Source organism: Centrocercus urophasianus, unplaced genomic scaffold (genome assembly GCF_019232065.1).
Source record: "Centrocercus urophasianus isolate 14NV4802_14NV808 unplaced genomic scaffold, USGS_Curo_1.0 seq_20, whole genome shotgun sequence".
Lineage (NCBI taxonomy): Eukaryota > Metazoa > Chordata > Aves > Galliformes > Phasianidae > Centrocercus > Centrocercus urophasianus.
The window spans coordinates 10360153-10384998 of NW_024884756.1; the positions used below are offsets into that span (position 1 = coordinate 10360153).

The window sequence follows — 24846 nt, forward strand, 5'->3', positions numbered from 1 at the left end:
CTGCTGACAGGCACACGCTGCTGGAAGCTTGCACTGGGGCACAGAGCTCAGTGTCCAGCACTCATCCAGGCAGCCCTACATGGTGACACACGTGGCAGGCAGGGCATGGGCACGTGGAGGACATCGACCTGTGGCAGTGTGCTGGGGCAGGTAATGCCTCCGTCTGCCAGGGCCAAATCTGCCGGAGCCCCACGAGACGTGTTCCTCATATCCCAGCATTGCATTGCCCTGCAGTTCCCCTATGTGTTTTGCTTCTGAAATTGCAGGATCTTTTTCTTTCTGCAGCTACACCACCAACCGAAACCGTGTTCCCTTTGTCAGAAAACCGCCAGCACTCCTTGCAGCCTTCTCTCTTACTCTGAAATTCTAAATACCACCCCACTGTACAAATTCCTCCCCTTCTCCCAATACCTCCTTTTCTCCCCGCCTGAAATGAGGGCCACTTGGTGATAATGCTCTCACACATGAAGATACAAACAGCACCATCACCATTTCCCAGCATCTCCCACAGACACCAGCGCGTGCTACCAGCAGCCGGCTGGTGAACATGCAGGCTTCCCTTCTGGATGTGTGGGGCTCTGCACAGCCCTGAGGAAACCCCCTCCAAACTGGCAGCAGCAGAAGCAGGCTCATTTCTTGTGCTTTTGGCTGAGAGTGTTTTATCAGACTGCAAACCAGCAAATCATTGCAGAAGGGGTCTCTGAAGGAGAAACTGAGAACCAAGAGATTGGGGAGATGCTGGAAGCCTTTGTTTTAAGGAGCTATAGATGGATAATTGTCCAAGACAGAGTGGCTTGTTGACTTTCTCACAGCAAAAGGTAGAAGGCTGTTTAATTGATTTTAGCCTGTAACTAAACATACACTTCTTTCAATATAATGAACGGCAATGCTAAAATACTGTTCTCCTAATGTAAATCGATCCATTACAGATGAGTGTTTAGATCAATGTGTGATGCCCTCATTGGAAATAAAACTGTTTGCTCAAGATCGCTATAAAGACAACGGGCACTGATAGATGATATCGATGTGACAAGGAATGGCACTTAAGCAGGATATTGCCAAGACCATGCCCGTCAGGTAGGAAACCAACAGTCACCCAACAGCCACATGTGCATTTTTAGAGGCAACAAAGAGGAAAAGACACCACTACCTTTGAGATAAAACACAGATGGAACTATAACAGCAGAGGGTGTCATCAATGCCACACATCCTCACCGCTGTACACGGTGACAGAAGACAGCCACAACAACAGCATCCACTGAAATTTCACGTGCCAGACCTCCTGTGCGCCTCACAATGTTATGGCAGCAGACGGCGCCCCATGGCACCATTTGCAGTGTTCCCATGGGGCAGCAGCAGGCAGCCCAGGGCTGCATGGTGGGTAAGAGATTGCTAAAGGTAAAACACGTAATGTACAAGGCCCACTGTCTGCAGGGCACTGAACCAGACTACTGCATTAGGTTCACAAATACAAGGTCACACATCCCCCTAGTTGTAGGTTTTGTTACTCTCCTTTTTTTATGTTTTAATGAAATAAAAATAAAAGCATCTTGTTACTTATACACATTAATGGTAGTATGTGTTTTATAGAGGCTGCTCCAAAAGTAATGCTTTCTATTTTACTATGTTGGCCTACATTAGAGGCTGTTGGTGGTACAGCAGTAAAGGCTGAACTTTCCCACCAATATTCTGCTGAATTTTGTTGCCACGTGACAGACAGCTGTAGAGGGGCAGTCGGATGAAATGGAGTCTGACGTGGAAGTACAGAAGAAGCAAAGCTGTGTCACTGAATTCCTCCATGAGGAATAATGGCACCCACTGACATTCATCAACACTTGCTGCACATTTATGGAGACCAGTGTCTGTGAGCAGTGAGGGGTGTTTCAGCAGTGGTGACAGTGGCAGTGGTCACCTCTGCTGATGCAGGTTTTAATGAGCACAGCACGTAAGCTTTGCTCATTGCTGACAAAAACACAGAGCTAATGGTGGTGACTATGCTGAAAAACAGTTTTTTGCAGCTGAGAATGCACCCTATTGAACAATGTTACAGTGCACAGAACTAAACAGAAGGCATTACTTCTGGAGTGACCTAGACGTATGCAGCCCAGACAGACAAAAGGTTGGACACCAATTGACTACATGATCCCAGTGGGTCCCTTCTAACCTCGACCATTCTGTGATTACACGATTCTACAATTCATACACGTTTCCCAGCTGGCAGCTGGTTGTTGTGATCTTTCATTACCTCGCTTTCTCTGAGCTTTTTGTCTTCTCCACTGTGAGGTGAGGATGCTTCCTAAGAGCTGGAGTACAGGCTTGTCTTCATGCTGGATTGTGACCCGGCCATTCTTTACTGGGGTAGCTGCAAGCACTTCTCCTTTTTCTAGGGATGGACTTTACTCCAAAGCCCAGTGCCAGAACTCATCATGGTGCTAAGTAGGATCTCAGGCACGTATCACCTCATGCTCCGTGGCCAAGAAACCTGGGCAAAAAGGACCCACGCCGGCCACAGCCGTAGCACAGCACAGGCTCTATTGCAGGTACCTAAAATGATCGCTAGGGCCGCTAAAATGGCGGCCACACGGAGCAGGGCGCTCACCTGGCCGTGCCTCTCCCCTCCCCCCTTGGCTGGGACGCGGCTCTCGTCGCTTCTGATTGGCTGCGCCTGCCTCCCGCCTCAGGAGGACCGTTGGCGGCGCGAGAGCAGCTGCGTGTGAGGGCGCGTGCGGGCAGCCGCGTGCAGGCAGCCCCGAGGGAGCGCGGCGCGGGGAGCCGCCGGGCAGCCCGCACCTGTGTGATGAAGGGCAGGTGGCACAGCTGAGGGCTTCATCTTGACTCCCGGGCAAAGGTTTGCTGTTGCTCAGGTTTAATGAAGTGACACGCTGCAAACGTGTGGCCGATTTGCAGAATAAAGCAGTGTAACAAACAGCAGTGGGCAATGTCTGTGAATGTGTAAGGTTCTTTGTAGCCAACGGTTTTCAATTAAAAAACAAACACCTTGTCAGTACCTTGATTCACTCTAAAAACGAGTCAAACTGAACTCTGTCATTAGCAAAAGCAGACTTTTCCTTGAAGTAGCCACGGCTATCCTCTGCTGAGCATTAAGGTCTTGAGTCGGGAGAATTCATCTGACAGAACAGCTGCTTCAGGGGAGGAGGGAAAGCATCCTTCACTACCTGTGGCATTCACCCAGAAGAGAAAAGCCTAGCAAAAAACAAAGGCTGGGAGGGAAAGCCAGCCAAATTCCCATTGGAATAGGGCACAAGTTTAGTAGAGAGGAAAACCACCATTCAAACAAACTACTGAGGGCAGTGGGGAATTTTCTGGCTTTGGAGGTCTTCAAATCAAGACCAGACCCCTCTGAAGGGTATGTGATGCCACTGCTGTCAGGCAGAAGCAGATGTAGTGCACTGCTATGGGACGGAGGAGATGCACCTTGCCCTGTGGGCAGTGCTGGGCACTGCAGAGGTGAGCTGTCAGCAGCAGGACAGCCTCCCCTCCCCGCCTTCTCCCTCTGCCTAAATTATTTCCTTCAGGCTCTATTGACCCACGCCCACCATTGAAGCAGAACCAGCATTTGTCCATCAGCCATCAGTGTGTTTGTAGGGAGGGCGAGTTCTGTAGAAACCTGTGCTCAAACTGTTGCTCCCTTGCTCAAACTGTCTTTGCAGCTGAGGTCTGCATGTGGCAAAAAGAAGAGCAGCTGGGCAGGGACGTCAGAGCCACCTCTTCCCACTCTGCTGTGAACTTACCCTAAGGTTTCAGGGGTGGCCTGCATTTGCCACTCCCTGTTGGCTTTGTCACACTGCCTGCTCTCCAAGTCTCAGACTGCCAGCATCTCTCCCCCTGGATGACTTGGCTCGTGTTATTTTGTGTTAAAACTGGTATGTTTTTTTAATGGCTATAAATAAGTCAAAACCTGCATCTTTAATTAATCACTGCACTTTATATTGTAAGTGGAGCTTTTTTGTAATGACTCGTTTATGATTTTAAGATGCCATTTGCTCACTGTCAAACCTACCTAGCTTTTATCCCCGCATGTTTAACAGATTCAGGATAGAAACCAAATTTCATCAATGAAGAATTCTAATTCGTTTAGTCTAGTGTAAATAATTGGTTACTAAGTGGGAAGAGATTGAACAGTTACTTTTATCTAAACAACAGTGAACTTCAGGCAATAGGCTGTATGTTCATTGTCTTAAAAACATTTCAAGCTGATCTTAAAATGTTTCTGTTTCACTCACACAGGTTTGAAATGGGAAATACATATGTCCGGATGACTAAAACATGAAAAGCAGATAGGAGTAGCAGCATGTAAAGTATAGAGAACTAGAAGCATTAATAGAAATATTTCTGTTATAGCAGCTATTAAATTTTTTTTTTTAACTGTTTCTAAGAAAAACCCATATGTTTATAGGATTTTTTTCCCCCAATTAAAGTGTGTGTGTGCGTGTTTCTGTAAATATTATTTACACTCACGCACAGAGTGCATGTATAAAATTATCTATCAGCAAAGCAAGGGCTGTTGCTCCTTTTGTTTCTTGCCCCGCTGGCAGGCAGGCAGAGGCCCCAGTCCAACACCACTGACAATTTGGCAGTAGCTGCCCAAGGCACGGGCTCAGTTTGGAGGGATGGCCCATGCCCCACTGAGGCGAGTGGAGCCGCAGCCCCGCCATCCTGCCCTATGCACCAGGTCATTGCCAGCAGTTGAGAACAAAAGGTAGTTCTCCAACTCCAAGTTTGCTGCCTTACAGCCACTCGCTGCTACAAACAGGCTGCATCTCTGGCGTTGGAGGTGTTCTGTTTGGTTCTCCTTTGCCTGCTTGTTGTTGTGGAAGGGGCAAAGGGAGCCCAGTACCTTTTCAGAGGCGATGCAGGGAGAGCTGTATTGCGTTCCAGAGCTCAGCACATGGCCGGATGCTGTTGTCCACAGCTTCGAAGTGATGAGGTTCCCTGTGTGGACAGACAGATGTTTAGTTTTATTTGGTCTCAGGTTAAATTCAAGTGACAAGCAGGTGGCTAGATATCAAAAGACGTAGTTATTCCCACTCCTCCATCTTTTTTTCCTCAAGGGAGCACAGAAGTATTTCATATAAGATGTAAATATGCCTTAAAAAGAAGAAAACTATATTAGAACTATAGAAAAATATTAAATGCTTTAAAAACCGCTTTACCTCAATTCCTAGACAACTCAAGTCTGACATGTGCTGTATGCTCTGTGTGCTGGGATTGAATCCAGACACTCACCATGTTGTTAGCCTAAGAATTTTGAGCAATTTTTTCCATTTATCCATATTCTCCCCAAAATTGTTTCGCACATTTCTCAGATAGATCAGTCCTTCCGGCATTCCTCTAGACACTCAGTAGGATGCCCTGCTATAAATATAATAAAGCCTTTTATTATGTCCATTAACCATGGACATGTGTGCTCCAAAAGTTTCCTGACACGCAGTCATTTGTGGCTTTTTAATTATAAACAGAAAATATCTACCAGCAAAAGAAGGCAGCAGACTGGAAGTGGATCTTTGTGTGTTTTGAGCATGTTTTCTGACGGGCTGACAGCACCCACACCCTCCTGCAGACCTTGCAGGAGACTCTGTGTGCACATACACGTACGTAAGAAGCCTGTGGTACGGCAGGTCAGTCTTGCATGATAGGAAATTGTCAACTGTGCCGACCCAGGTGGGCTCACGGGAGTCTTTCAGCCTGTTTGCACCGCTCAGATCAGTCCTTCTGACATGCAGATATTCCCCCCTCCCATTCTGCAGACCTTGTTCCACTCAAACTCAGCAGAAATTTTTAAAAAGCCCAGTAAATTACTTGACAAATTAAGTCATATTTATTGAATGCGTTTTATTTCAACAACCAAAAAATTCTAACAGCCTAACAATGCACATAAGTTAAAAATTAATTATCACTTAGTGATAACAAAGATAAAGTTGATTTACATGGAAAAAAAAGAACATTTACAATATGTTAATCCTTATTCACATTGTTGATACCGCAATAAAACACAATTTGTTTTTTTGTTTTTTTTTTTTGTTTTTTATTTCACAAAAAAAGGCGGAAAATTGTGCTTTGTTAAGAGGCACTACAAGAAAAGTTTCTTTCTCCAAATAGATATTATATGATGGATATTGAATAAATAGACATATATGCATTGTAATTCGCAAAGTTCTGGCAAGACCACAGGCTAAAATGCCCACAGATTCACTTAGAATCACTGCAAAATTGGCAGTGAAATTTAAAATAAAAAGGCAAGACTCAGCATTGAAAAAATACCTAATAAAATTTTTGGTTGAAGTGTAAAAGATACCAAATGTTGATGCCATCATCAGATGAACAACTTAACGTAGCTTGGCAAAATTCAGTTTCCTTTCAAATGTATGGAGTGATTTCAGCTACAGGATAAGAAGACAGTTTTGAAAGAGTAGCTCTGAGAGAAACAAAGCAGCAACCATTGAAATTCTGATTAAAGCTGCAGCATACTACAGAAGTAAAGGATGAAGAGCAAGAGGGGTATTAAGTAAGCAACCCACCAATATTTTGCAAAGGTATATGTGATTTATGCAGAGATACTCTTACATTTCAAACATTTCTTTTGAAAAAATCCCTTAAAAATTCCAGAGGTTACTGAGCAGCTAGAATTAGCTTGTATTGCAATGTCTTCTCCCTGTATATTGTCTGTTCTGAGTAAATATCTACACATAGAGGTTCGTTTTTCACTTTCATCTCCTACCTTTTATACCTTTCAAATATATAAATAGTATTAACAGCTATATTACATTGCCTGGTGTAGTAAACAGAAAACAACTTTCAAAGTGATATTGCATGAGGTCTTTGTCAAGGTTACGTGAGAAGCCTGCGAAGAAAAAAAAATGACCAGAGACCTTGTTGGTATGGCTATGGTTGCAGTTTGAACAGGCGTCTGAAATCAATCCAGCTGCAGAGGCGGTAGCGAAGGTGAGGTCTTTCCTGGGAAATCCTTGCCCAGAAGTGACAAGTAAGTACTACTTGGTGTCTCCTGCGACATGATGCCTCACAACAGGCGGAAACTATAGTAGATTGCAGCTTTAGCGCTCACGCCATTGAAGAGTCAGTCAGTGTTAGCTCTGCTTTGTGTAACTCGATGTAGCTGCTAGCTAGGTCGCTGTGAAACCCTCCGAGGAGGAGGTGAGTGAGTGTGAAGGGCCTGGTGCCCCGTGGCGGGGAGACCTCGGGCGCTCAGCGCTGGAGGGGCTGCAGCTTGGGAGACCCGTGGCTGAAAACACTTCATTTCACTGGCACAAAATGCATGACACAGAGGGAGCCCAGCTAAAACAGAAACGCGGGGAGGCTGGAGAGGAGGGTGAATGGGAATCGGCAACGCAAACCCCTCATCTCTCAGCAATCTACCTGGACTGGATTGTTGGGATTGTGGCATTCTGTGTCCCAATGTGACTTTACACTTGCATGTGTGTGTGTACGTGTTTCACTTCAGTAAAAACAAAAAGCAACAAGAAAGAAGCTTGTAAGTCTTAAGATCTGAAACAGAGAACAAGTAAATAAAATCCACAGTAAAATGTGGTTCATAGTATGAATTCCATACATCAAATCTCAACACGTAATTTTTCTTCTCTTTCTATAAAGACCTCTTTAGTGGACAAGTCTTCTATGCACTGAATTTCAGTTTTAGTCATTCTGACTCTCATGAAGATTCATCTGTTCACTACAGAAAGGACTGTCTGGATAGTGGAACAGGCTGTATCCTTTTAAGTGCGCATTTTGTTTAAAGTACTTCAACTTACTAGTTTTCTTTTTAAGGTGCCCTGATTTGTTTTTCCATTTTCTCTCTTTCTTTCCTCTTTTCTTTTTTTGGCAGTGTTGATTTATGTCTTTAAATACATACCTCAAAAATTACCCATCAAGTTGCCAGATAGGAAGCCATATAATAATAATTAAAAAAAAAAAAAATCAGGGATAAACATAGAAAATAAATAGAAATTCAAAAATAGTCACCACACCCTGAGAGCAGGCGGCAGTTTATCAAAAAGCCAAAGCAACTCATTGTGAAGTGGTTTTAATACATAAACAAGTCTCATCTTTAAAGAACTCATTTCACAGTCTGTACTTCCAGGTTGTAAAGTTCCGTCCCATGCAATTTTAATATATATATATTTTATGTAAATATATATATATACACACACAAAGTTGTAATTTTTCCTTCATTGATTTCATAGGACTTTTTCTTCCCATTTACTTGCTAGATGTCCCTTTCATAAGTGCAAGATTAATGAAGGCATAATCCTATGTGATTACAATGATTACTTCAGTCACATGTAGGATGTATAACACTCAAGTGTCTGTGTCAAGGCGATGTCTGAGTGGGCAATGCTGAATTCATTCATTTTGCACATGGATCATGTGCAACAGAAACAAACAAAAAGTAAAAAGAGGAAGGAAAAAAAAAAAAACAGAAACAACATCCTTGGATCACTGTATTGCTTTCTGTGTTCCTATCTCACATTATCTCTGGTCGATGTCTGCTGGAGCTGCCTTGCTTTTGTCGGGGTTTTCCTCCTCAGGCTCCACTTTGTACATCTCTTCTGAGCCCTCCTCGCTGTCGTTCTCCTCCGACTCTGTCAGCAGCTCCTCATCCTTGTACTCTGCCACATCAACCACCGTTCCCAAATGCTCTTTTAGCTTCCCATGGTGCTTTACGTGGTAACGTTGGTTCTGGAAAAATTTGATGATGGTGTGTTTGGGGAGATCCAGCTGAGCAGAGAGGGTATGAATGGCTTCCTGATCAGGGTAGAGACCTACATCATGGATAAAGCTTTGAAGGATACCTAGAGCTTCCAGGGATATCTTGGTGCGGGATCTGGGCTTTTTGGTGCAACTGTCCTCAGTGGGTGGAGGAGGAGCCTCTTCTCTGGGTGGGGAACTCTCCTTTGCAGGCTGGGACTGCTGTCTGTGCAGCACCTGTAGGGTTAAGCAGACAAGTAGCTCATGTACATGGTGACCCCTTTGGTGCCTGAGATAAGAGGCACTTATACATGTCTTCACACAGGGTCTAATTTGTTTTAGTGAAGAAAAGTACTAATTAGTATTAATTTCCCAGTTCCTTTCTTACCTATAATGCAGCTGCACTGGTAACTACAGACTGAAAGGAGAAAGCAATGTAAAAGGCAAACAATGCATGTAAAAAAATAAATAGAAAAATACGAACTAATTAACACAGAATATAGGCATTAAAAAGAACCACAGCCAAAATAAAAATTAATTCAAAAGGTGGAAGAGTCTCACGGTCATGACTGGCCAGTTGTCACATCTCAGACAAGGCCTTCCGCTTCTTTGCTTCTCATTTCCTCTCGCTGTTATCCTGGAGGGCACATTTCTACATGCCCAGTACCACAAAGACTGATCAGCTGCGACTGTGAGGTGCTCCTTTTTCATCAGTAATGATTTGGCTTTGAAATCTATCATGGCTGCTTTATGGGAACATAAATATATATATATATATATGTATATATATATATATATATGAAGTCAAGAGATTTAATAAGATTTCCTTTCTGTCAAGGTAACATCGTGGATAGGTCAGTTTTTATCAGAGCCAGCTTAAGTGCATCTCGAGCAGATTTTTCTGTTACAACTGTATTAATATCATTAGTTGTGAGTTCAAATAATTATACCCCTCCATAATATAATTATTATATTATTAATTATTATTATTATTTGAATAATATAATTATATTATATTATTCAAATAATTATACCCCTCCATTCTGAGAAGACTTCTGGGCAGACACAGTTTCCAGTCTTGTAACAGATTTCACCAGCAGAATCTCCTTTTTGGCAAGTTTAAGAAAGCTGTGTAGCTTTTAATCTTCTTAACAGTCACTGAAAATGGCTAAGGAGCAGCCTTGTATAGCCCTCTTTGCAGGAGAAAAATACTTGCTCTGAACTGCTGGAAGCACAGAGGAACTACATATGCTTTCTTTAAAACAAAATGTATACAAGAGAGATTACCGGCAATAATCCCCTACAGGATTGAAGGCTGTGTTTGCCTAGGGGTTTCTTCAGATGCAGGGAAATAATTATTAGAACTCAGTGCTACAGAGCTAACAAAATCAATATGGATAAATATTTCCTTATAAATAAATAAAAAGGAATTCTGGCTCTTCAACCAAAAAAAGAAATCAGCTTTGCTGCAAACAACCTCAAGAAGATCAACCTTACATTAAAGATCTCTAAAGGGAAAAATAAGAGTAAATAATGGAAATGTGTTGAGACCCTGCACCGAGTTTTGCACCCACACAAAGCTCCCAGTAAAATCCTACTCTGTTCAAGTTATTGAGGAGTGCGTAATGAAAGTCCACTGTAGAATATCAGGCTGTCCACACAGAGAAATGAAATGGCTCTGTCCTGAAGAGCCCTTCATTCATTTCCTTCCTCAGCTAATGTCACCGTAACGTACACCACCGCTCATCTCCAGCTGCAGCGTGTGAAAAGTGACGTGCCCCAACCACTGCCTGCTGCTCACGGTCTGCCAAGGAGCCGAGCCTGGAGGAGTCATTGTGAACGCAGCGCAGCTCACATCCTGGCAGAGCAGCTGTGTTGCGCTGCCTGTGCCTCTGGCTGCAAGAAGCACGCTGCGGGCATGCTGGGCTTCGTCCCAGCCCAACTCCTGTACACGAGGCAGGGCGAAGCACCTGTATGACTGCACTGCACGTCCCAAGGACTGCAGCACACAGCAGCGGCACGGAGCGATGCTCATGGAGGTGGCAGAAAGCACTGGAACAAGGAGGCAGCTCCATGGCAGGCACTTAAAGGTAGGTGTTGCCACCAGTGACAAGAGGGTCTGTACAACCGTGGAAGAGCTGCTGGTGAGCAGAACTGCAGATATGTTTTGGTGCCAATGAATTTTTCTCTCAAGCACGTAAACACTCCACGTGTCAAATGGAACTAACCAAGGATTAGGAGATAGGAGAAACTCATATGGGAATGCCTAGTATTCTGTGTTTTACTACATATCATGCAATAAAAGAGCAAACGTTCCAGTGAACTGAATAGCTCAGTTACTCTTTGAGCATTTCTTTTTTGTTTATGGATTGCTCTCGAAGGAAAGGACTGATGTTTCCAAAGAGAGGCACTACAGATGAGGGTGAGATCTGTACCAACATCAGTAGGGAGCACTGAGAGCCAAAGTACTGGGCTTGCTGATGCCAGCTGATGAGAACCCAGCCTCATGCCTCTGTAACACAGACCCCACCTACGTTATCTCCACTGCAGTGCCCTCTGGACCTGCCCCCTGACACCATAAGGCCCAGAGCAGCCAAAAAGAGAAGGATGTAACACTACAAACTGCCAGTGAATTTACAGACGGTGTCATATGAAAAAGCTCATGTAGCACTGCTAATCAGAAGCTAAATTTAAGTAGCAGCTAACACAGATAGAAACACATCCAGAAACAGTGTGAATTACTCAGTTCATTCTTGGAGTTAGAAGTGTGTTTTTCTTCCTCTTCAGTTGACAAATAGCATGAGAAATGATCCAGCCTGAAAAACGTTACAAGACTTCCAATCAAATATAATGATGAAAAAAATCCAACAATACAGGATCAGCAGCAGTAAAATGTTTAATTTGAAGGAGATGAAGAGATGCCTACAGCATCTATAAAGCAATCAACCAAAGAAGGCCAAGAGCAGGAGGGAAAGAATAATTTTCCTTAACCCTTCCTTCTCTGGCGTGACCTCTCCATCGTTTCCAGAAGAGAAAAATACATAACCATGGAACTATCCGTGTATAACATTACAAAAAGGTTGTTTTTCATTTGCCTTACTGTTTTCTTAAGTAATACAAAACCCTAAAGCTGCTCTTATGCTGCATAAAATCTCACGATTTCGCTGATTTCTGGGGGCTTGCTCTGGATTTCTAGTGGCATTGAGAATGCACTTCAGTGATATGACATTAAACATACGCACTGACAGAGATGGATAAATATGCAGAATTTCCTTTGGATTTCGGCTGCAATCGGTTTTGTCTCCTTCCAGTAAAATGGGCTGTTTGGTATCTAAGTGTGTGCCTTTCTATAGGAAACGAATCAACAACTGAGGCACATGATACAAGATGAGATTTAAGTTAGCTTTGTGCTATTTGCTCTGAACTACATTTGTAAAATACAGTGCTTGATGTGAGCAATTTGCTTACTTTGTACCTGGCTCTGTGCACCACATCCTCATAAAAGAAACTGCCCGGCTTTCACCTTGCAGATTTTTAGATTGTGGGGTTGTTATTATGTCCTTAAATCTGTGGTTACAATTTCCATCGACCTCACGCCCTTTTGCACAGCCTGCCGAACCTTCGGTATTTTGAGTCAGCCCTGTTCTGCTTCCATACGGCAAGAAAGGAAAGCCTGTCTATTCTGTGATAACAGCTACAGCACATTTCCCAACGCAGCTAAACGCTTCCAAACTGTGTCCTGAACATGCCACTAACTTGTATAAGAACAACAGCCAGGTGCAGCTTTCCTTGTACGGGCAGCCAGGTCCCACGGGGCAGGCACGCTGCCCGCCGCCTTCCCCATCCCCTCTCCCTCTGCAGTGCATCCTCAGCACAGCCCTGGCACGGTGTCCCCTCGCCCCGCTCAGTGCCAGCCTTGGCTCGCCCTGCGGCCCCTCGCAGCAGAGGCCTCTGCAGGCTCTGCGATCCCACCTCTACTTTCCACCCACGTCTCCTTCCCACTGCTTCCAGCCCACAGGTGGGGCAGCCCCGCCACAGCCGCCACATCTGGAGCTGACTTCCCCTTCCCCTTCTCCTCACCATCTCTCCATCTACTTTCAAATCAAATGTGAAGATATAGATTTCCTTCCGTGCCCAGAGGACTTATTTTTTTCCATCCCTTCAAGAGATTTCATGTTTACAGGCATTGCTGTGTTCCTAGCGTCCACACAGAGCAGGTATGAGAGATGCCGCATTATGAAGTTTCATTCAGGCAGGCTTTAGCCTCATAGACGAAGTCATTTTTTCAAACAAATTAACCAGCCCTGGCAGAAAACTTGCAGGAAAACTAATATGATGGAAGTTGACTTTAAAAGATAAAATGACTGGTCTTAAGTCGCGCTGTTCTGAAATACGATTTGAAGGCCGCAATGAAAACCAGCTGGAAGCCATGTGTAAAATATAATAGTACATGCCTACAGGGAAGGAAGTGAGATATTGAATGATTAAGTTTAGGAGAGTATATAATGTAGTGTATCATTATGGGAGTGATCAGGATTACTTGTAATAAGCTAAGGGTTTGTGGTCTTTCTAAAATCCAAAGCCAAGAAGTACTGGGGGGAAGGGATCACCGCATAGCTTCACGTGTCCCATTCCCCGCTTCTTGGGATGTTCCTGCAGAAGAAACCTGGCTCTGGAAGCTGGGACAGCCGTCCCCACAGCAAAGGAAGGTGAGCAAACCCAGGCTGAACGAGCACTGTGTCGCTGCAGTCGCTGTCTGGGCTGTGTTGAATTTTGGCTGGATTCGCTGTTCTGCCAATGCTCGCCTCCATTCCCACCCTCACTCTGGCTAGAACTAGAGATGTGAACTCGCTGAGTGGAACCAGGCAGGATGTGGAGGAGGCACAGACACGTACCCGCTGCCAGCAGGGCACCAGCTGACACCACCATGCAATGCCACCTTTTATTGCCCATGCAGGTGCTGCAGCCAATTAGAAACAGTGCCTGGCTATCATGTCAGTAGTTTCCTTAAGAGACAATTTCCATCACTTTGCAGATAAATCTTATACGTGGAAGGATGTACGGTCTGCCCCTTGTAGCAGATCTTACAGAAATAATCTACTCAAACAACCTTACACCCGCTACGCCTTGTCTCTGGCAGCTTATCTTCATATAGAGAAGCAAGCAAGGGTAGAACAAACGGCCGCAATAAACAAGACTGCACCCCGACAGCCTCCTGGTTGCAGCAGCTAACGCAGCAATTAGACATAGTCGCTGAGCCAAGACACTTTACAGGTTTCCTAGGAATGTCTGAACAAGAAACTGTAGCAGAAGTTACAATTTGCACCTGCATTCATTTCTTTCTTTTAAAAAATGTGGCTGTTCTACTACCTTTTTTCTTTTCTTCCTTGCAAAAATATATCCACTCGGGTAAACACTGCAAAACGAGTCCCAGCCCCAAATGAAGTATTTTCTTTGGGCTCATTTTCACAGCGGTGATTTCACACCTTGACATCATAAAACTGTGTTAAAGACTGTGGTTTAGTTTCCTTGCTTTTCTTGGATTATACAGTATCCTAAGGTCAAAACTCAGGAAAATCCACTACTGTTATTAAAAAAGGAAAAGTATCTATGAAGTGATGACAAATTGCAGAGTACAGGTGTTAGATTACATTTTGACTCCAGGCAGGTTTAATATACTTCAGTTTCCTTTTACAATTGCCCTTAGCAGGTACTGTTATCGGTAAGGGATTTAAAAAATATATATGGTACTCAATAAAAGAAGACCGTGTCAAAAGAAATCAATATGAGCGTGCAAAATGGTAGGAAGTCTGACAAGGATAAATATGTTCACTTTCATCTAACTTCACTCTGAGCTTCTTTTAATTTTGTAACTCAAATACTAGCAGCACATCCTGTGCATTTTCCAATGCAGTTTAGTAATTGCTTCACAAGAGTAAACACCATTATTACAGATAATTATAGTACCTGTTTGTGAAGTGATGTGCCCCATCTCACGCGAGCCAGACCAAAGCTTTATGAGCTGTTGGCTAGAGCCAACTTGTAACCCAAGAGCCCTGCGCCCTATTCAGCTGCAAAGACAAAGCAGTCACAGTGAAAAAAAATCCCTCGGACAGTCAGGCCTTTCCCTAAATATCACCGTTATCTGCTACTGATCGCACCTGGAGTCCAACCAGAAAACCCCTGTGTCCTAAATGTCTCCACTCTGAGGTATGATTCTCTCTCTGAGCCACGCAAAAAAGGAAATAAGAGGAAAATGGGAAGAAAGAAATGAATTCCACAGAGAATCCAAACTCAAAGGCAAGCTTTCCCAGACTGGAATGTGAGCTGGTTGAAGCGATTCATTTCGGCATCTTTGGAGCACACTCTCCACATGCTTCCCTTTGCTTTACGGCGGTCGTGTTGCTCAAGGGCAGGAAATACACAGCAATCTGAAAACAAGGCAAGCACTGAGCAAACACCTGGCCTCTGAAATACAGGCCAAATCCTGCAACTCTTCTCCGGACTCAAAGAGTCAAAAGTGGTCAAAAAGCAATCAAAAGACACAAGAAAGATATGAAAAACAGACAAAAAATAGCAAAACTTTCAGCTGTGCATAGCATCTGTCATCGCACAGAAGTTATAAGCATAAGCAAAATGCAATTAATCCTGACTTGAAGGCAGGGGAAGGTGTCTGCCCCCTCCACCCCCGGCACATGCTGCTCCCATTAATGTTAACAGGAGCTTAGCACGCATCAAAGAGCAAATACACCAGAAAACATTTTTAAGAGCTATCATCACGGGAGATAAAATATAAATTACAGCCTGATTACAGCGTGCTGCTCAGGGGCTGCGTGTGCAGCGTAGCTCTCAGTGACAACTGGAGATGACCAGATAACTTTTGGACAGGTCCTACAGTTCCTGTAAAACATCTGTGTAGAAGAATTTGTCCTCATCTTTGCTTTTCTTTCCCTGAGCTGTGGAACTGCTGTCTGCACAGTTGTTTGAAGAATGTTTACAAATCAGCTTGACAAAGAGAAAAAAGAAATTCTGCCATCACTTGACCGCAATCATGATCTTATTCTTCAGTAATGCGTGGTTTATTTCCCTTTCCTGATCTCCACTAATAGACAGCACGTGCCTACACAATAGCCACTATTTTGTCTGTATAATGTTAAAAAAATAAATCACTAAACTCTGACAATGCGGAGCAGTGTCCCGGTGTTTCCTGGGATAACTGTTCTCTCCCGAACGCTAACTCAACTCTTCCCACAAAAGCACAGGCACAACTTTCATTGCTGTGCAAGTGCCTGAGAACTGGCTGATTTTATGGGCTAGCATAAATGAGCTCATGCTGATGAACGTTAGTGGATTAGCTCTGAAATCCCCATCTTTGGCTGGTTTAAGCCAGATCCTTAGCTTTACTGCACAGTAACTGCACAACAGCGAACATCCCTTGCTCAAGTATCCAACTGCAGACTGGGAGTGCTGTAAGCAAGCACTGTTCAACCACAGGTGGAGCCGGCACATACCTACTGTATAAATAGGCAGTGGCCAGCTTCATTCCGGCTCCTGCTGGCACAACCCGGGTGCTGGTGACAGAGAGGCCGATGTGGCCAGGAAGCATTGCACAACACTGCTGCAGACTCTCTCCTGAAGGCATCGGTGATGGATGGCTCCATTGTCTGGGGATGGGGCATGGCCAGCACAGCTGGCATGGGGCTGGCTGCGTCCCCCAGCAGGCAGGCAGGGCCCTGCTGGCCTCCAGGCCACCAGCTCATGCCCTTCAGGCCCATAACCTGCAGCAGTGGGGCAGCCTCTCCTACAAGGGAGAGAGCAACGGCCCCATAAGAATTTGCACTGCTCTTCTGCGTGATGACGCTAACTGTAGTCCCACCCATGCAGGACTTACAACACATGTGCACAGAGGGCTTCAAAACCTTCAACTTAACACCGTGGGCCTGACTCAGCTCTTCTGCGCTTTCTCTCGCAGTCCTACAAGGCTCATGGGTGCTGCTGTGTGCAGAGCCCAGCTTTGCAGCTTCCAAACGGGCCTGGATGCAGCAGGAGGGAGTGTCTGCCAAAGATTTCAGATTGATCCTGAATTTCCCTGTCCCAACCCTGCTAATCCTAATGAGGAGTTGGCACAACGCCACAGATCTAAGGAAGCAACAAAAGGCTTTTTGGTTTGCTTTATTTCAGATGAAATACTTCTGGCATCCTCTGCATCTTCTTGTTTAATTAACACTACACATGCTCTCCTTTTCGTTTGAAAAGGCAGAGCAGCAATTGCTGGTAGGCTGAGCGAGGTCTTCCCCCAGCAGCCCTGACCTCGTGCAGTGCGTAAGGTCGCTCCCCAGCCCCCTAACCATGGTGGCACGAGCGGCGCCACCATAATCACGCTGTTTTCCAGTCACTCAGCTCAGGAGCAGGCACTGAATTATTTCAGGAAGGGTATGTTTGGATTAGGCACTGCATTCGCTAGGGGGAGGGGTAATTATTTGTCCCTTTAAACTGCTTTATGTCCTCACAGATGGCTATTTGGGGTTCCGGGAATACCCAACTCTACCGTTAATTTTTACAGTGGGGGCAGTTAGGAGTCAGAAGAACCTGACAGTTATGGTTAGTGGAAATGGTAGATTTGTGCTGATAAAATACTACTCAGCATGTTTTTTGCTTTCTAGACGTAACCACCAATGCACTTAATAACAGGACTTCAGCAAACTATACTGTGTGAATCAAACACATAAAAGTATAAATATTCCTTTTTTAAGAAAGTATGTCTTTAAAAGTGCATTATAATCAACTACCATGGTAAATGGCAAAATATCCAGCAATGCCACACATGCAACTGGCATAACGTGCTTTATTATACCCTTAGCTTGAAACCGGGTAAAGAAAATCAAATGGCCAAAGTACATCCTGGCCCACAGACTGGGGCACTAGGGTGGGAGGCTTTGCAGAATTAGATGTGAAATCCTTTGTCTTCCTGGTTACACTTTTCAAAAGGTGGGCACCTCTGGCAGCTGAGGGAGCTGAGCCAGTGTAAGCGCTCTTGGTGGCTCTCTGCCCTGACCTGCACCTATTTCGTGGGCTATGGGTGCTGGAAGAAAAAGGCTTTACAGAAAGTCTCCTATCTGAAGCACCTGCAGTTTCTCTTTACAGTTCAAGAATATATGTGATTGGGGAATAAAAGGTACTTGTTCATTTTTAATAAAATGGGTTACTATGTAGAACAACGGAGGGCAAGACGTTGTGGCACTGGGACCCATCTCCATCTTGGAGGCAGATTTTTCACTGCCTCCAAGGAGAGCCCTGCTGACTGGCCAGCCCCCTGCACGGCCCCACACATCCAACTGCAATGGAAAGACCCAGGCTGACACAAGCCCGCAGCGTGCACAGATCTGCGTGTGAAGAGCCTGGGCTTTTGCTAGAAATGTGAAAGATCATTCTTTGCTTTATTAAGATAAGAACTACACGGCTTTTTTCTGCCAAACATCTCTCTTTCAGTCAAAAATTCTGACCGAGTGACAGATATTGCCTAAATGAAGCCTACTTTGCCAAGCTGCTGGCCTGATGGAGGGGGAAATATTCCGACAGAGTTCAAGCAGCCATTCAGGCATTTTTCATGAAACAGCATATTGTAGCTGCATTTATTCAGAAAAATTTTTGGTCTTCAAATTCTACCTTTCCATTTTCCTTTAAAGCATTATGTTGTTCCAAACTGCTGCAATTTTTTTTTCCCTATTTTAACAGAAAATAAATTTAAAAGCACCAACTCTTTTCTTCTTACTGTGGTTCAGAAATATCAGCAATTTCTTACACTCAGCTCAAGCACCTCCATAGCTCTGGGCCATACCACCAAGGATGGAAATTCACAGCCATCTAACTTCCTACAGACTTCATGGTCGTATTTACAAAGAGGTGTACTGGTGGGTAAGAATGAAATGTAACACAGTTTATAAAAGGAACAGGATGTGAGTCTTTCCTATCTCAAAATCCAATAAAGCTTATGATTTTTACTGCATGTTGGAGCCTGTTGGTCTGTGTAACACTGATTAGCAGCTTGGTCAGTAAGCCTGATAAAGCCATAAAGTACCTCTGAATATCTCTGGCCAGGGACATGTCGGCATGAAGCATGTATGTTCCAGAGGGACACAGACATATATGGGATCTTATCCTCAGTTCCAGTTTGTCTCACTATATTTTGTTCCACCCTCTCCAGAAAGCCTCTTCCATCATTTGAATGTTCCAGGAGAGGAGGCATCATCTTACCACTATTCCTCATCACCTTTTTGACACTCATGAATCCCAGAAATTTATAGCCTCCCTCAGTGAGGGAACCACACTGAGCCTAAATGGATCCCAAGCAGAGCCACTTGGCGTTCTTAAGCCTCATCTCATTTAAACAAGGGGACAGCAGGAGCGACATAACTCCAAGTCAGCAGTGCTTCCTGGTGCTAATCAGGACATTAAAAACGCATAAGCAGTTTGTTCTTTGCTGACAGACAAAGACAACCACAGAAATCAATGAAACCCAGGGCAAAATTAGAGATTAAAAGTAATAATACTTCTTTCAGCAAACCACAGCCTGAACTCATGATAAGTGGCTAGAAGACAGAATTGCTGCAAGATCTAGAGACAAAAAGAAGGTCTCCTGCCTGAATGGAAAGCAAATGAAGCGAGCTCTGGTGCAGAAGGATTTCCTTCACAGAGTAGTGCTTGCTGCCACTGGGAAACCCAAGTGAGGGCTGCTGCAGCTGACCCTCCTTCATCACACTTAGGGAAAAAACACACTCGGAGGCAACTGTTGGAGGGAAAGGAAGAGAAACCCAAACAGCAGTCTTGCTACAAGAGATTTCCATGCTGGCTTCCCCTGAGTAAGCAGACAGTTTCCAGTTAGTCAGGGTCTGGGCCTGCCCGTGCGGTTTCCTGCCTGCTTGCCTTTGTAGCTTATCTAGATCTCATCAAGATACACAATCAAAAAAAATTAGAACAGTTAAGTACAGAAATTAGGGAAGCAAAGTACAAATGAGCCTGGGTTTGTGCTTGTGCCAGAGAGCAGGGCAGTGTGTACCAACAATGTGTAGCGGGGTCAGGTGTGAGTGCAGTAATGCCAGCCCTTTCCTCTGTTGCTGCGTGCCAAGCTCTATTCAAAAACACTGGAAAACAGCTCAGCCACTTTGCAATACTCCCGACAGTGTTGTTCAACCCCACCTGCATGAGCTGTGCTGCTGGTGCCCACCGGCTCGCCACACCGCGTGTCCCAGCCGCAGGCTGGGGCTGCCACCGGTGCTCCGCAGGCTTCCCGGCGCAGCACAGAGCCCACACCCGCAGCCCCGGCGCTCTCCTGGGGACTGCGCTGGCTCTGGCCACGCTCGCAGCCCTCAGAGGGGCCGCACACAACGCATGTCCTCGTGTCCTGTGAAGCTCCAGGCAGGCGCTGGTTCCTGCGATGCCGTGCTTGGGAGCAAAGCAGAAACGCAGGCGGGATCGCACGCGTAAGCTACCATATGGATAGGGCATTCTCAAATTAAACTCTGAAAACCAGATGAGATCTGAGCAAAGGACAGTTTCACTTAAAGGAAATCTCTGAGGTCAACCAGCAATTAACTGAAAGGTTCTGATTGAATACGCTATTGACTGCTCTCACAACAGACAGCTTCCTGTTTATTATACCTTATGGGCTGTCTAGGTGCCAAGACATTAAACTGTCAATAATCTATTAATACTGAGCAGCTCCTCCCTCCTTACTCCCCCTCTTAGGCTGTGAAATTGCACGAAAAAGATGTAAATTTTTGAAGTTAAATAGGAATGAGGTTTTAAGGATATTTCTTTGTGTGGTTCCAGGAACATTCATAAACAATATAACACACAGTCTACAGCAACATGGAAAAAATTGTGTTAAAAAAAGTCAGACATGATTGAGACCATATCCTGAAATCTGTCTCTCTTTTCCAAGCCATCTTTAAACAGTCTAAGTAAAATTTAATTAACAATTTACAACAAGGAGAGAGAAGTTATTTAAAGAGAGGCCTACAGGTCCTTAACATTCAGTGTCTGGGAAACAGTTGTATATAAAAAAAAAGTTTCAATGAATTTAATAGAGAAAAGCACTTTAATTAAATGCTGTCAAAGAGGATTGTATTAATGACTGCACACAAAGGAATTTAAAGCGAGCCAAGTATATTTAGCAAATAGGAAGTAGGCTTTCAGAGGCTGTAACTATTTATGTTTCTGCCATTGCAATGCATCTAGATCACATTGCCAATTGAAAGCAGTTATGCTATTAGATATGATTTTATTTATTATGGATTATGAAAATTTCAAAAGCTGCAGGGAATACATTTATTTCACTTCTAAAATGAAAGAACAAAGACATTTCCTGCTTGTTTGGTAAGAGAAGAAATAGGAGAGGAAATAAATAATAAATAATAATAATAACTTAGCACTTAACTAGTGCAGTGTTGTCCACACAGATCTTTTTAAGAGGCCTCTGAGTCCCGGCATTTCAGAGTGTCTCCTTCTGCTGCAGCTGGGTGGATCCACAGCTGCCACCACAGCCCCTCTCAACTGAGTATAGCAAAGGAGTGAGCTCTTATTTCTCATGGGCAGAAAGCTGCTGTACTTCTACCATGTCCTGCATGTTTCTCATCTAACCTATGGGTCTGCATGAAACCTTTCTTCTCTAATTCCACGTGACGGGACTTCTGGCAGGAAAGAAAGGGCTCTTTCTAGACCTCCCTGCCTGTGTGCCTTGAATCAAACAGTGCAGACTAATAGAAGGATCATAACACAAACCATGAATTTGAGAAGAAGCACTAGGAAGTTTAAGGTTGTCAACAGTACTTTCCACTCTGATGTTAAAAATAAAATAAAGTTGGTCCAAACTGGAAACCAAGGAATGTTTTCTGACATGAGGTTAATGAGATTGCTGGGTCTGTACTACCCAGGACGTGTTCTGTGACTTACCACATCCTTTTTGTCATACGTACTAGAGAGAGATTCATAATGATTTCGGATTTTCAATCTTCCAAATGTTCCATGAGAGACACCTCATACGTGCCTGTATTCCTTGGTTTCTGGACACCACGTCCTTCTGAAGTTAGGCGCTGCACGATTTGAGTTAGTCCCAAATCACTGGTCAGTGGCTTTAAAATGTATTCACATGTATTTAAAAACATCTTTTTTCTTTAATGTTCTAATTCAAAATGTGAAGATGCGAGCAGAACTGGGGAAGAGACACTGGGAGGGAGGCAGAAGGGGATACCTGCCTCCTTCCACAATGTGAGCAGCATCATACATTGTGAAGTGCAATTTTCTAAATACATTATCTGATTTTTGTTTAAGACTTTTATTAAAGTCATGTGTGATGTGTGTTCAGAATGTAGCCTTTGTTGTTCCACAGCTAGGGATCTTGCAAACAGCTTCTCTCTGTCTGTGCCAAGATATTTTGGAATATTCTTTGAAACACTGTAAGCATAGATGACTGTGAGAAAAAATATGTGCTACTGTACTTTTGGATACTTGATGTGTGAGAATAGTGCATACACAGAAACATTTCCCGTTTCAATCTGTAATTCCTATAAAAGTCCATACAAACATGGGACAATGTGTATACACAGCACACTGTCCCTGAAAAAAGCCAATCCCAGCACATATTGTAGTTTCTGGGCATTTCCAGCCAATCCAAATTGAAAAAAAAAAAAAAAAAAAGAGAGAGAGAAATTCACACTAACAAATGTATTACCAGACTGGCCCAGGGCAGCGAGACTGAGCATCTATTTCCTGCTCCGCTGTTGCCTGACTCCCAGCACTGCCCAGAAGCTGCAGTTTTCTGAGGGGACACTGTGCAACAGGAGAGGAAGAGCAGCTCGCTCACTCTCGGACAAACAGGGGGGACAAACAGGGCAATGTGCTCGGACAGCACAGTACAATATTGTTTCCCTCCCCATATAATTTTTGTAATTGTACACAAAGGCCAGCTGCAGTGATCCGGGACTCTTAACTTTATCCTAAGACTTCTGTAAGGAGCCAGAGAATAAAATGCTGCCTGCAACCAATAGCCTATAAACACATAGCTCTAAAGCCCGATATTATCATTTATATACAAATGCGAGGAACAGAGAGCATTCAGGGACTATTAAAATGAAAAAGAGCAACGTTTTTAACTGCAAACATTTTCCAACATAAATGGAATGGAGGCTCGGCCAGCAGCTTTTCAGCCTTCCAGATTTGCCTGCTGCCAGCCAGCACAAGCTTCAAAGGTTATGTGAATTTAAAGAGCTTTATTTAGTAATCTTGCCCGGGATGTTTGCTCATCCTCAACCTACCATGACTCTTTACAACACTGGCAGCTTAGCATTTATAACAGGGCCAGCACTGGAAGAAATGAGGGCCAAACCTGGCCAAATTGTGTGTGAAAGGCAAAAGGGTGAGACGGCAGGAGCCAAAGCTACAGCAGTGTAATTTGCTGAAGAGATGACGCATCAGACCAACATCACCCTGCCAGTTCCTGCCAAGTCTCCATAGCACTAGGTCGGCACATTCAGGTTTTGAATGGCTTTCTGCCTTAAGCAGCCCCTTGCAGGAGCTGGGGCAGCAGGAGCAGAGCTGCGGGAGCTCTGTAAAGTAGCTGGCCGGGCAGGCAGCTCTCCACTGGGCACTTCCACCTCGCTCGGTCCCTGCCCTTGGTCTGTTCTGCACCAAATGGGGTGAGCAGGAGCAGGTGGCACTGAGGTGGCCACGCAGCTCTGAGAGTCTTCTGGTGTACTGGGGCTACACCTTCGGTGAGGCTAAAACCACCACCTTTGAAAAAATAAAACTATCCAACTAAGCTCCCATTTCTAGGCTCAAAAGGATTAATAAACCTAAATTTAATTTCAGAGCAGAAGCGGTATTGCTTTAACTGCAAGTGCACTTCCTCACTATCATTATAAGGAGAATCATGGGCTTAAAGTTAATACAAATCAGCAGTAGATTAGATATCCACACTAAGCAGAAACAGCTGAGAAGGTGCAATAGGTAGGTTTGCCTGTAGCAGTTAAAGCTCAGCAGCTTTCCACTGCGATCAAGATAACTATCAATCATAAGAAACTGTATCGGATACCTCAGAGCCAAATATGAGGGGCTCACTGTCAGATACGTGCTCCTACTGCCCTTGTCAGAACTCGCGCTAGGTTCCTGAGCCACCGCCGACTGTGGGAAAAACAGTGGACACCAGAATGTTCACCAAGCAACCACACATTTGGATGGACGAGCAGCCAGAGCTTGCTACCAACACGGTACATCTGCCACAGCACTGCAGCAGCACCAGCGAGCAGTTCAGGGGCTGCGGTCCAGGAGGGCTTCACACATACAGCCTGCTGGAGGGCATGGCCCAGCACACCCACCCAGCCTCTCAGAGTCACTCTGCTTTCAGTCATTTTGCAGTGGTTTAAATTGAAAGGAGATATCAATACAGAGCATTATTCTTCCTTCTCATAAGAAAGGTAAAGGTAAAAATTGAGGAGGGCAGATATTCTGCAGTCCCTAAATTGACAGGTCTAGCTGTGACATGTTTTCCCCCAAAGATCTAAATGAAAGAGAAAATAAATACTCCACGTGCAGTCTACTGAAACCAAAGCTCTGAGCTTCCCAAGTGGAATAAATCAACTTGTGATACAAATACCTCTAAAAGTCCACCTGGGCTTTCTGGGTACAACTTGTCTTGGTCATTCCGTCTGAGCAGACATCACTGCCAACCACGGGGAGATGGCAGAAACAAAAAGCAGTGGGTATAATTTATTGTCTGTCTGTCGGATGCAGGGAAACAACCAACAAGCAAAAACATGAAAACATGAGGGTGCAGACCTTAACGATGAACCACAGGACATCACCCACCAAAACCAGGGCTAGATAAAACCAAGCACCAAGTCAGAGAGCTGGCAGCTTTGGGAAAGCAGTTTCTGTCTGGGTTTCCCTGATAACCCAGTCCTGACTTCTGTATATAAAATCTGCTGTAACACACACAAACACAGTAAGAACTGTGAACATCATCCTAAAAATTAGTAAACACGCTGTGCTCCTCAGTGGAATAACACAGCTTTGCTTCACTCATTATCTATGACTGCCTAAGTATTATTAATTGATATTATTTTTAAA

General features: G+C 44.4%; 1 protein-coding gene and 1 long non-coding RNA gene across 5 annotated transcripts in view; both read right to left on the reverse strand.

Moving 5' to 3' along the window:
* The window catches only part of LOC122162346, a 223795-nt gene extending 221245 nt beyond the window's left edge, over positions 1-2550 (reverse strand). The window contains exon 1 of the long non-coding RNA XR_006169480.1: positions 2246-2550. This is a non-coding gene — a long non-coding RNA (uncharacterized LOC122162346). The remainder of the gene's footprint in view (positions 1-2245) is intronic.
* Positions 2551-8005: 5455 nt separating this feature from the next.
* The window catches only part of SATB2 (SATB homeobox 2), a 130338-nt gene continuing 113497 nt past the window's right edge, over positions 8006-24846 (reverse strand). For all 4 annotated transcript variants that reach the window (XM_042822090.1, XM_042822092.1, XM_042822091.1 and 1 more), the window contains one exon: positions 8006-8961. In XM_042822090.1, the coding sequence (XP_042678024.1) occupies positions 8506-8961 (456 nt within the window). In that variant the 3' untranslated portion in view covers positions 8006-8505. The remainder of the gene's footprint in view (positions 8962-24846) is intronic.